The sequence below is a fragment of the Semicossyphus pulcher genome, unplaced genomic scaffold (genome assembly GCF_022749685.1).
Source record: "Semicossyphus pulcher isolate SPU_LCO1_2020_fin unplaced genomic scaffold, fSemPul1.0.p SCAF_3, whole genome shotgun sequence".
Classification (NCBI taxonomy): Eukaryota; Metazoa; Chordata; class Actinopteri; order Labriformes; family Labridae; genus Semicossyphus; species Semicossyphus pulcher.
The window spans coordinates 4968081-4980660 of record NW_027211704.1 but is presented as its reverse complement, the minus strand read 5'-3'; the positions used below and the strand labels follow the sequence as shown (position 1 = coordinate 4980660).

The 12580-nt window shown below is 43.8% G+C and overlaps 1 protein-coding gene across 4 annotated transcripts in view; it reads right to left on the bottom strand.

Annotated features, from left to right (window-relative positions):
• The window catches only part of rap1gapb (RAP1 GTPase activating protein b), a 98807-nt gene that overhangs the window by 75536 nt on the left and 10691 nt on the right, over positions 1-12580 (bottom strand). For all 4 annotated transcript variants that reach the window (XM_069679053.1, XM_069679052.1, XM_069679054.1 and 1 more), the window contains exon 2: positions 7415-7450. In XM_069679053.1, the coding sequence (XP_069535154.1) occupies positions 7415-7450 (36 nt within the window). The remainder of the gene's footprint in view (positions 1-7414; positions 7451-12580) is intronic.

The window sequence follows — 12580 nt, the reverse complement described above, 5'->3', positions numbered from 1 at the left end:
AGACTCAGGCTTTAGTGAAAAGCTGCAGGATTTGCATTTTGTTCAGAGTGAGTCACCCGAACATTTGTAGACACACCTTTTCAACAGCAACGTGACTTGAAAAATCTATCCTATAGTTATATTTTATTATTAGAAATGTTTCTGTTTACGACTTGCACACATACGTTTACTTTCAACCTGGGCCGAAACATCAGAGATTTTTTAAACAAGACTAGGTCAAAAGGTCAAAACCTCATATGTGGCTGACCGCATCAGGTCAATGTGCGCTTTTGTGGGCAATGTGTTACAAGGACTGTCCTCATGAGGCCGACGACAACGTGTTTGAAAGCAGGTACACGTTGCAGATGTAGGTGAGGACAGCGGACGAGCAGCAGAGGAGCAGTTCCGCCTACTCCCCGAACAAAGTATCCAGAGTCAAGTCCTTGGAGGTCCAATATGTTCCATGATCCACCATCGCATGACCCCGGCAGTCAGCCAAAAACTATTTTTAACTGCACTACATGTGTTGCAGCTTATTTGGAAATGGTTGGAGAGGCTCCCAGCAACTGTTGGTTGTAACCATAGACTGTATAAAAAGATGAGCGACGTGACAGCTCTGTAAAAGTAAAGCCTATCGCCCCCTGCTGAATGGCTGCAGTATAGCTCATAAAGCCCGCCTCCTCCATGTTAACAGATGGCACATGAGTCAAACTATAAAATCAAAATACACGTCAAATACATTTTTCTCAAACATGGTTTCCGTCATTATAGTTTGTTCTTATCATGCTGATTTATGTCCAAGTGTTCATTTTTCTGACTTGCACTGCTGTAAAAAGGATGATTGACAGCTCTGTTGACAAATCCGGCTCCTGTAGCCGATTTGTTCCGGATTAGCAGAGTGGAGGAGGAACGGAGAGAGGAGACGTAACTAAAACAATCACTACAGTCATTGAAGTTTACATAGCTGTGAATGTTAACCTCAGACCAACACAAGAAGTTAAGTATGTGTTTTGGTTAGCGGAAGTGGCTACGGCGGCTCCACCCGCCGATCTCTACTGCGCAGCTCTGACCCCAAATTACGTCACCATCGCAAGATGGCAGCGCCTATCACGGGGGCTATGTCGTACAATGAGAGCATGCATTAAAAGGAAATGCAGGTATGAAATTATTGTTCTCTAACATCATTCTGCATGGAGTGATATACAACTTTTGACTATCAGGCTACAACTTTCACAAGCAGGCAGCCGCCTTGAAGTTGGGCCATATTGACAGAGGCCACCAGGCTGCAAGTCTCCATCATAAGATACTTGCCACTGGGAAACCCTGCACATAACGTAGACTACAATAGTTGTGCATTGTTGTCAGAAAGAACAGTGCAATGCAATCAGTCAGACATTTTAAGCAATGCCCTATAATAATTGTATTTGTATTATATTCTCGCTTAAGAAAGCCAATTTATCTTTTTTAATATTTTCTGTGTCTCGTCTTCTGTGATCCCAGCGGAGCCACCGCTGCTTCTCCAGACGTCTAAATCCTCCGAAATGAAAATGTCATCAGTACCAAAGGGTGTGCTAACAGCATGCTCATTAGAAAGAAGGAAACCGACATTTAATGTTTGGATTTAAGTGGAAAATGTGATGTTTTACTTTAAGAGTCAGTTGTGATAAAGATAGTTAAAAGTGGGTATCAGGGCGAACGAAGTGAAGTTATGCTGACTCTGGATGGACATAAATATTACCACTTCAGTCAGAGTACATGGAGGCTCAGACGAGGTCAGAGGAGGCTGCACTGAGCTGTGCAGAGACACAGATGGTCTCACCAAGCGACAGTCTGCTCACAAACACCAGGAGACTCATCGAAGAACATAAACCGGTTGAACCCTGGAAGGAAACGAGATGTTTCAACGCTTCATTAAGTAACCGAACTTTGGTTCAATGATAATGAAATACTGACGTGGTTTAAAAAGAATTTACAGTAGAAATGACCTCATGCACCCTGCATGCTACTTTATGTGTCTACACTGCAGGAAGTGAAGAACGATCTGGATGTTGTCGGTTTGGTTTCATTGCACACTGCACAGGTATGTTTCACAGAAGTCTACAGTGATTTCAGTTTGATGCAGCGGCCTCTTCAGGCTTCACATCTCAGTCCAACTGAACATCTGGGAGATGAGACGAAAACAGCCCTCGAGGCATTTGGGGAGGCTAAATGGGGCGCAACGCAATAATAGAAAGACATTGCACACATTTTGTTCATATTTTGTCTTCTTGTCCCCGTTAGACTCAAGCCTCTGTCCTGACTCTGAGTACGAGCCTCGATCTGCCCGTTGAGTTGCTTCCGTTTTATCCTGTTTGCTTTCTCCTCACGGCTCTGACTGCTATATTAGGAGGGAGAGCGGCCATTAACAGCGATCTGAAGAGGCACAGATGCCCAATTAGAGGCCTCTTCGCCCCACTCCTTCTCATCGTTCAACACTGAGGACCACTTCATTACCACCCGGCTCCTCCTGTCAGTCAAAGGGCTGCACAGGCTCACGGCCCTGGGGCTGCTCAGAGGGGATGCAACACACAGACACCTCCAGCTGTGCACACAGAAAACGGGTCACGTTTAGCCCCTTGAGGGACGTCCCGGTGACTTAACAAGTTAATTAAGAGATTATTTTATTTTATAGCTGGGCTGCAATAGAAATGCTGATCAGTTTATCCCTAGAGCTACGAGGAGCCTGGTCCTTCCACTTTGTTTGCTGCTTCACAAGATGCCTCTGCCTTCCTAAAGTTTTCCCCCATCGGTGCAGGATCGAGTCGTTCGGAACAAAAACGTTCCACAATAGGGGCGGGTGGTATACCGGTTTCACACCGTCACCAGTGTCACGTTGATGCCGTGATATGGATTTTGCAATACCATCAACACCGTGACTAACACAAACGTGGTTTTCGTACACGTTTTCCATATCTTATCTACAGGAAAAGTCCCTGCATCTCTTCCGCAGACCTGACGCTCTGCATGCAGGTGTGTGCGTGTCACATGCCTGTAGACATGCGTGCGGCGCTGAAGCCCAATGTCGGCCAGATGATTGAGTCAGACGTACAGTTACGAGAATCGGCTTTTCAGTGTATGGCTGTGTTTGAAATGCCGTACTATATACCACATATTACATACTCTATACTATATACTGCATACTGCGTTCGGCGGTAGTCTGTAGTATGGAGGAGCTTTTCAAATTAATTTTGCAGTATGCTACGCCAGGCGGAAGTAAACAATAACCACCCCTTCTTTAGCTACACGATCCCCTTCTGCTGGAATGCTGCTGCTGTCCGTCATGTCAACTGCAGCTGTGACGTTCCAGCACTTTGCATTGTGGGATACAGTAGGTGAGGCAGACTGGTCCGATGCATACTGGAGATTTTCTCCAAATCAAAAGAAGAAGTAGAGTACCTTTTCATTTTGTTTTAATACCGATATCGCCAAAAGGAAAATAAATATTAATAGATATAAATTTTAGGTCATATCGCCCCCCCCCGCTACATAAAAGACCCAGACGTGAAAAAATAAATACCGTGAATCTGCCAGAATATTTAAAAATACATGATACAGATTTTTTGTCATACCGCCCAGCACTATTCCACATTCAGACGGTCAACCCTCTCAGAACAGCAGAGGTATTTCTTCTGTCGTCCTTACTGCAGCGCAGCAACGGGCTTTAGCCTGACAAAGATAAGCACCGCCATTATCGACAGCGATCAAGCTAATGAGGGTTTAATTGGGAACACTGCGCTGTGAGCAGTTTAGCACAGTGAAGTAAGCGTGTTCCCACCTTTCATTAAGAGCACCTCCTTGTCTACATGATGCAGGGCCACTCAAGTCACACCAACGCATACTGACACACACATTACACCTGGCTGGATGAGGATAATGGGATGGACTTGAGGCAGTGGCACATGGAAGGGGATCCATACAAACTCAAAAAGTTTAAAGCTGCTGCTGTTGTTGATTTCATTGTCTATAGTAATTATACGTATCAACACACTTTTCCACTGGCCTCATTAAAGGAGCAGTTCGGCCCTGGAAAAAAACACTGTCAGTCAAAGCCGGTGTTCTCTGTAATCGATAGAAGCAATTATATTTGAAATTGCCGCCATAGCTGTGGAGAAAGTTGTACAAACAGCTCGTGGTTTCGCCCATTCTCCATTCCTACAACACCCAGCGTGCATTGTGCCCCTCCCTCTGAAAGGAATGGCCCAGCGAGAGACGCTAGAGTGATACTACCGTTTCACTGCAGGCAACGGCTCAGAGAGGTACAGAATCCGAAATACCATGAGAATATACCGGTGGATCGGATCGGCAGTCTACATTTCAAATCTGACGATTTTGAACGAGAGATGACATCGTAGGCGGGCTTCCAAGATTGAGGAAATGCAGTTTAGTGAGATCCCTGGCCTCCGCCAGATGACGCATTTTACGTAGTCAGGGCCCATTGGAGAAGCGGATAGCGTCCTCCAAAGGCACAGAATGAAATTGCATTTTTTTCCTACCATAATGGCATTAGCTCCCTGTGATAGCATGATAGGACTGAGGTTGAAAATCGTCAAACTGGCCCTTTAAGTAATAAACTTTTTCGAAAGTGATCCATCAGTGTACACTATAAGAGAAAACCTACTTAAGTGGGGTTATATGAGATACTTATCAACAGTAAGTGTACTACATACAGTGGATGCCGGTAAGCACGGCCCCGCCCGGTGTTTGGAAGCCAGCCGGAGAAACCGTCACGGAAGCTACGCCTCTGCAAATAGGGTCAATTACACACGTAATTTATCCACTTAAAAGATTAAAAATCAATAGCAGTATCGATTGTATATTCACCACGTTTCACTTTTCAGTAAGAACACCTTTTTATTTGGCCCTACTTTGTGTGGACCGCAACACATACGTGTTACTGCGCCTGCAGCGTATGGTGTCGGATCAGCTGTTTGTAGAAGAGACAGCAAACAAAAGAAAATACAATATTATGGAAACGACAAAGTCCCGTCCACCAGTGGGACCAGAGGACACTGTTTTCCTTCATGCCGTGAAGTGTTTTAGCCGTATGTCAGCTGTTCAGTATCTTATTCAACCCCACTTTAAACAAACCGAACTATCCCTTTAAGGTCAAATTAACTCCTGAGGAAATCCCATCCAAAGCACGAGAGAAAGAAGTTATAAATGCAGTAATTAAAAAAGCATTTGGTTTAGACTTTGTTTTTAACTTAATGCATCCTGAAAATGATGGAATACACAGTTGGCTTAATGACTCAGTGATTATCATCAGAGACGGTGCTGTGGTTGGCTAGCTCAGCCCGGCTCTGTGGTGTTATTAGCATGAGCTACAGACCTTTCTGCAACAGGGAGAAACCTTAAGTGTCATAATGATATTCATGGTGTGTGCATGGGTGTATTCTCATCTGATGAGCCTGAGTCATCTTTGCAACTTCAATTCCCCCTTTGCTGTACGCTCTCATTGTCCTTTACAGACTCATTATAACGTCTTTACGACTCTAAAGCCCATTGGATGTGTAATAATGAAGCCGCACAATTCTTTCAGCTGCTGGGTTTGTAAACAAAAAGGAACACTCCCTCTGAACAGAATAATATTCTCTGTTGCTCTACTGAATACAAAAAGTATAATTAATACTTGTTCTCCTTCCTTTTCTGCCTCTGTTCCCCGCGCACTAACAGGAACACTCTTCAAATCTTCAATCTTCAAAGTGGGTTACCAAGGTTCATGACAACTAAGTCTATGTATTACGCAAGAGGTAATGCCACATCAGGCGTTCATGATCAGGACGTAATGTACGACGTGCAGGCCGGAACGTCCGATGCTTAGACCTCTGCAGAATCCATAGGGAGGTGGATTGAGGTATTGCAAATATAGTGTGCAGTGTTAATGAAAGTGCAAAAGAAGAACCATGTGCAAAGTTGTGTTATCAGCAGAACAGAGTGCAGCTTTAAGGATGTGAGCATGATAAAAGAAGAAAAGAAGGTGAAGGCTAGAAGGCCTCTAATTGTGTAACCAGTGAGCACTCTTCTTTATCTCCTCCTTAGCTTTAAATTACAGGTTTCAATTGTGCATAAAACTACTTTCCCACTCTGAAACCTCTCTGCTTTTACAGCTTTGGACATCTGCATGCGATGGTAACAGAGATTGAGGATGCAGTAATTTTCCCTTCCTGGCAGGTAGTCTGGCAGCATGTTGAAGGAAATGTGTGGCTGTAAATACAGGAGAGCAGCAGATGGAGCGGGACAGGGAGCACAAGTACGTGTGTGATACCAGCTGGTCATGTGGGGGAAAGGCCTCAGAGAACTCATCGAGGGCCACAGAAGGATTGATAATAACACGTCAACATGTTAGCAGTATTACATTTATAATGCCGTGCAGTAATGAACCCGTGCACTTCTTTCTGGTCCCGTCAGATATGTTAAGTTTAATTTGATCCATGTTTATATACAGTAGGTTTGTGATAGGTTACTGATGTTCTTATATTTCTATTATAGCACAGTTCTGGGGAATACTCAAATCTGATTGGCTGCAGGTTGTGCATTAATTCCAGACGACAGACAGCTATGACGTAGTTCTGGTGAAACTGTCTGTTTACGGTTCTATCCATCCATCCATCCATCATTATATGCATCCATGCATCCATCCCCCCATCCAGATATGCATCCATGCATCCATCCCTCCGTCCAGATATGCATCCATCCATCCATCCATCCATCCATCCATCCATCCATCCATCCTGACATGCATCCATCCATCCATCCATCCATCCATCCATCCATCCTGACATGCATCCATCCATCCATCTATCCATCCATCCATCCATGTATCCATCCATCCATCCATCCAGACATGTATCCATCCATCCATCCAGACATGTATCCATCCATCCATCGATCCAGACATGTATCCATCCATCCATCCAGACATGTATCAGTCCATCCAGACATGTATCCATCCATCCAGACATGTATCAGTCCATCCAGACATGTATCCATCCATCCAGACATGTATCCATCCATCCATCCAGACATGTATCCATCCATCCAGACATGTATCCATGCATCCATCCATCCATCCATCCATCCATCCATCCATCCATCCATCCATCCACCCATCCAGACATGTATCCATCCATCCGTCCATCCATCTGTCCAACCATCCATCATCCCTTTGTTACAGTATGTAAGTGCACCATAACAACAGATTAACGTCCTGTTGATTCTGATTGAAGTCAGATGTCTGATAGGAGTGTTTGTGTTTGGTCATGTGGAAGAATAAAAACAGTCTCGTAGCCTCCATTGTGAAAACACTTGAATAGTTGGAAATGTAGCATTTGAGAAGAGAGTGCAGAGAGCAGCCAAACATGAAGCAGCATCTCGTTTCTCAGTAAGGAGCACTCACCATAAGGTTCTGGTCCTGGAGAAGGTCTTGTCAACCCTGGAAAGAGACAAAAGTAGCAAAGGTTAATGTTGGTCCACCAAGAGAGCCCTGCATGCCTAACAGCTAATGAAAACATCTGGAGAAGCTGGAACAAGGTAAGACACATGGAGGACTTATGAAACAATAATAAAGAGATATAAATGGGAAACTAATAATTATAAGAAGAAGAAATCTGAATAGGAGGAGTTAATGAGAAATGACATGTTATATCTTTTTAAAGTTGATATGGTGAAACAAGTTGTTTAACTACAGAGAAAACCAACACAGAGCACTGTTAGCTTTCATTTGAAGTTGTCTGATAAATGTCAGTCCAATATTTACTCTCCTGTTTTGCTCTCCACTGGCTCCCGGGGGAAATATCTGGCTCTTAAGCTGCTAAATGGCCCACTTTGTTCACCAACCAGTTGCAAACTCTGTTTATCTACTACTTATTCATGTGCAGGAGCTGTCTGCAGAGGCTCGAGACGACAGTGATGAGAGCGGTGAGACTGAATCGAATCAGTGAGGGCTGTAAAAGAAAGACAATGATCCAAAAGATGTTGAAACGCTCAATAGAGCTGAGAGGAACTGCAGGTTATTATCGGCTGGTAATTCTCTGAGTCACTTCAGATGATCATTTTAACAATACGCGAGTTAATTTGATCCGTTGCGAAAACAACATTATTGGATCCTGACAAATATGATCCCCATCAGCACCCCTTCGCTTTCCTACACCTCCTTATTCTGCTGCTCTGCCTTCCAGACACTCGCTCCAGAGTGTCTCAGAGATGGCAACATGCAGCTGGCAGGTGTGTCTTACAGACAGAGTGTTGGAGTGTGGACATGTCTGCAAAATAGTGCAGGATTTGGAAGGCTTGAACCTGGTGTCTCTCCCCTTCGACCAGGGAAAAGTCCTCTGACTCGTGGCAGGAAGTGCTCTGGCTGATTCCAGTGTCCGCTCACGCTCTACCGTTGTTTACTGGGATTTCCTTCTGGATTAATGAAGCTCTATTTTATCTCTGTCAAATAGCAAACCTGATTTAAAACGGTAAATGAGAGTATTAGACAAACTGTCAGATGTGAAGCTCACATGTTGCTACGGCACCAATAGTTGGGTTATTATTTTTGTAATGAATTTATCGACCGTACACTTTTAGGAGCAATCTTTAAGTCTATGAAATATCTGAAAGTTGGGAAAATAGTCATTACAATTTCCCAGACCCCAACAGGTTTCAAACAACATGCTAAATGCTAAATAGACTGTACTTATATAGCGCTTTTCGAGTCTTCCGACCACTCAAAGCTGTCAATCGCTAATCAGATCTCTGCCCATTCATACCTGATGGCAATGCCTTCAGGAGGAATTCAGGGTTCAGTGTCTTGCCCAAAGACACTTCGACAGTCAGGGATTGAACCCCCAACCTTCCAATTGAGAGACGACCGACTCTACCGCTGAGCCACAGCTGCCCCAACAGCTCAAACCCAAAACTTGTTCATTTTCAAAATGACAAAAAGCAGCTAATCCTGAGATTTAAGAAACCATGACCAGCATAACCAGCATTAGTCGCATATCAATCATCAACCCCAATTACTTGATTACCAAAATAAATAAAGCTGTTGTGAGGAGTTTTTAACAGAACTGAACTGAATACTGATGCCTCTATATGACCTACAAAAGCAAACAAGACCATCAGTAAGAAGATTGACTATTGCCGTCGGGTCAGTGTCAGACAAGACGATTAACAGCACACAGCGGAAACAGCCTTTCTTCACATTTTCACTGCGAAGATTGACAGCGAGTGATATGTTTAGCAGTTAAAAGACAGTAAAATGAGATTTTCTCTTTATTTATTTTTAAAAATTTAAAATTTGTCCTTCATTTAGAGGAGAGTGGATAGAGTCCGGGAGTGATGATAAAATGCAGCAAATGACCAAGGGTCAAAGTCGTACTCCAAGCCGCTGCATCGAAGACCTGTGCTTCTTTACATGTGGCACACGCCTAACCTGAGATAAATAGGAGTCCCAGAATTAGAACGCCACTTACACATGTACAGGACAAGATCGGCAAAGAGATATGACCGGTTTGTCCACAGGGGGCGCCAACATGGACACAAAATGAAATTTCTTTTAATAGCTTGAACAAGACTTGGTCAAAACCTAGTATGTGGCTGACCGCATCAGGTCAATGTGTTACAAGGACTGTCCTCATGAGGCAGATGACAGCGTGCTTGAAAGCAGGTGCACGCTGCGGACTCAGGTGAGGACAGCAGAGGAGCAGCCCCGCCTACTCCCTGAACAAAGTATCCAGAGCCGTATAGACAGAGAGTCGCGTCAGTCACTCAGTCAGTGATTCACATACAGACTCACGTGTAGGGCTCACCCTGGCGGTCAGCCAAAAATAATCGATTAATCGTGATGATTATAAACCATGATAACAAAAACTGACAAAGAGAGACCAGAAAAACAAACAGCCAGGAAAAGAAAAACATTGACTATAATACAAAAGGCAGCCGGGAGGAACAAAGTGGTTTCCTGTTTTCCTCTGTTGTTCGTCTCCCTCTCCTTTCCCCCTGCATACAAATGACTCCGGCCCGTTTCTCCCACCTGGATCAATCTCTGAGGACAACCAGCGAGCACTTTGGTGCTGCTTCAATCAATCTCGTGATAATCACCGCTTATCCCCTCCTCCCCGGGGCCTGGCCAATCAAATAATTACTGTTGTCATTGAATGCAAACACACTCACAGGTTATCGCTCCGTCCGTCTGTAACTCAAAATGAAAATAACGTAAAGGGCAATTGCAGCTTTTCTTCTGCCTCCAGAATGATCCTCTGAAGTGTCACAAAGACTCCATTTAAGCTCCATATGAGGTCACCGTGGGGTCATCGGGTTAAATCGGCCACCTCTGAGAAACACTTGCCGTCGCTTCCTTTCAAGGATTTCTTACAAAGTAAAATGTGCAATGACCAGTGTGACTTTGGCATGACCAGCATGTTAACGGCCACAACACCAATAAAGCTGCTTTCATGATGTTCCCAATAACTGTTGACATTGACACAAAGACAGAGTATTGATTACTCCTTCCACCTCTCAGAAAGATAAATGAGATTCCCACAATGTCACAAGACGTTTAAGATTCACCCAAGGAGAGTAGTGAGGAGGAAGGGATGCGTTCAAAGGCAACACTGCATGCACATCATTCATAAAACGTCTTCTTATTAAGTTATTAAAATCATTTATCTGTGCCCAGGAGAGTCTGAGATGTATAGAAGGACTCATGAAGTTTTTCCGACTTTAAAAGCAACTTGTTTACCTCTTTCACAGACTGAAAAGAAAATGATTCAAACCCAGACATTCACTGCCATCTCGTCGCCAATGTTTTTGATAGAAAGCTCGACTTTATTTTCCCTTAAAAGGGTTGAAAACACGATAGTCTGGGACAGTATCAATTTATAAAGTTACATAAAGTGGCTCCAACTTATTATTTCTGACATTAAATTGTCTGCCTCTCTGTTCTTGATTTACAGCTTGTCTAGAAACATTTCCCAAAGCGCAAGGTGACAAAAAAGATTCAGTTGTTTCAGTATAACAATTTTATTTAGCGACGTACATCTGAGAGTTAACACAACACAAGCAACGATTAGGACAGGAGGGAACAGAGTCAGTAAGAGCCAACAAACAGCTTCAAGTTGGATCGGACACTGACAGGCAGTGCACAGGGCGCAAAGAAGCATCCTCATCATCATGAATATCCTATTCAACATCCTCAATGTCATCATCAGTAGCATCAATATCATTAAGTGCAGAGGTGTTCATGAAAGAGCTGGGTCCTTAGCTTCTTCTGAAAGGTGAAAGGGACTCTGCCGACCGAGTGGAGTTTGGTAGCTCGTTCCACCACCGGGGGACGACTGAGGAGAAGAGTCTAGTTAGAGACTTAGGGCCCTGTTGTGATGGGAGCACCAGGCGCCTTTCATTGGCGGGAGGGAGTGTAGAACTGGATGAGGCGTTTTTGTTGCCGTTTTGTGAGCGAGCAACAGGGTTTGAATTTGATGCGCGCGGCGGCTGGGAGCCGGTGGAGGGATTTGAGCAGTCATGTGTGCTGTTTGGGTTGGTTGAAGACCAGTCGCGCTGCTGCGTTCTGGATCATCTGCAGAGGTTTGAGTGTGCATGCAGAGAGGCCTGCTAGCAATATTATACCATACAGTTTAGATAACAGCTACATCCACACATTTGAGATGAAACTAGTGAATGTTTTAAAGTTAGAAAATGACCAAAAGTATCAACTGACCATCAAAGCAGTTGCCTGTTCATTGTAGGTCTTTCGACTAATCAATCAGCTCCAGTGTAAGAACAGTTCTTTCACCCAGAAAAGTGGATTGAAGTGGCACTCTACTGATTAAACAGAAGAACTTCAGAGCTACTCTGCCTGTGAAACATTTCTACGATGTCTTCTGTGGCTCTGGAGGGATGCTGATGTCACCTAAACAAAAAAAAACACAACTACTACTGGTTAAGGAGTTTCAAAGTTCTCAAAGCAAAGTATCACCTGACCTGCGCTAAATACCTCCTCTTTACTAAATAACAACCTTGTAACTGAAAAACACATGATCAGGTGTGCTGGCCTCATTAAACTGTTGGCTGATTTCGCATTAAAGAGCAGCTGCAGTCGTGTTTTAAGACATATAAAATGCTCTGCTTGAAATAATAAATTGTGTCTAATATGTTTTATTTTGCAAAATACGTTTAATTACCTTGTAAAAATCATCTCCTCCTTCTCCCTCATTAAAAATTCCTGAATCTGCACAGGCCCCGCCCACTATGCACTACGATTCAAAACAAAACACGTCTCTGCATCGTTTAGTGGCAACTTGTTGAAACTTAGCTAGCTTGAAATGTAGTAGTTAGCAGTAATAACGTTAACATCAGTAGTCAGTAGTGAGTTTGTAAAAATTACGATGACGGTTACAGCTGGCTCGCGCATCGCCGAAGTGGTTGCCATGGGTTACAATTAATGATATGCATAGCGTCACAACGTCCATTAACGGGATTGGCTCCTTGCGTTTGTGACGTCTCAAACCTGCCAATCTGAAAACGTGTTGTTCAGCCTGTCCTTGGTACACTGCAGTTTAAAAGCAGACAGGCCCAGCCA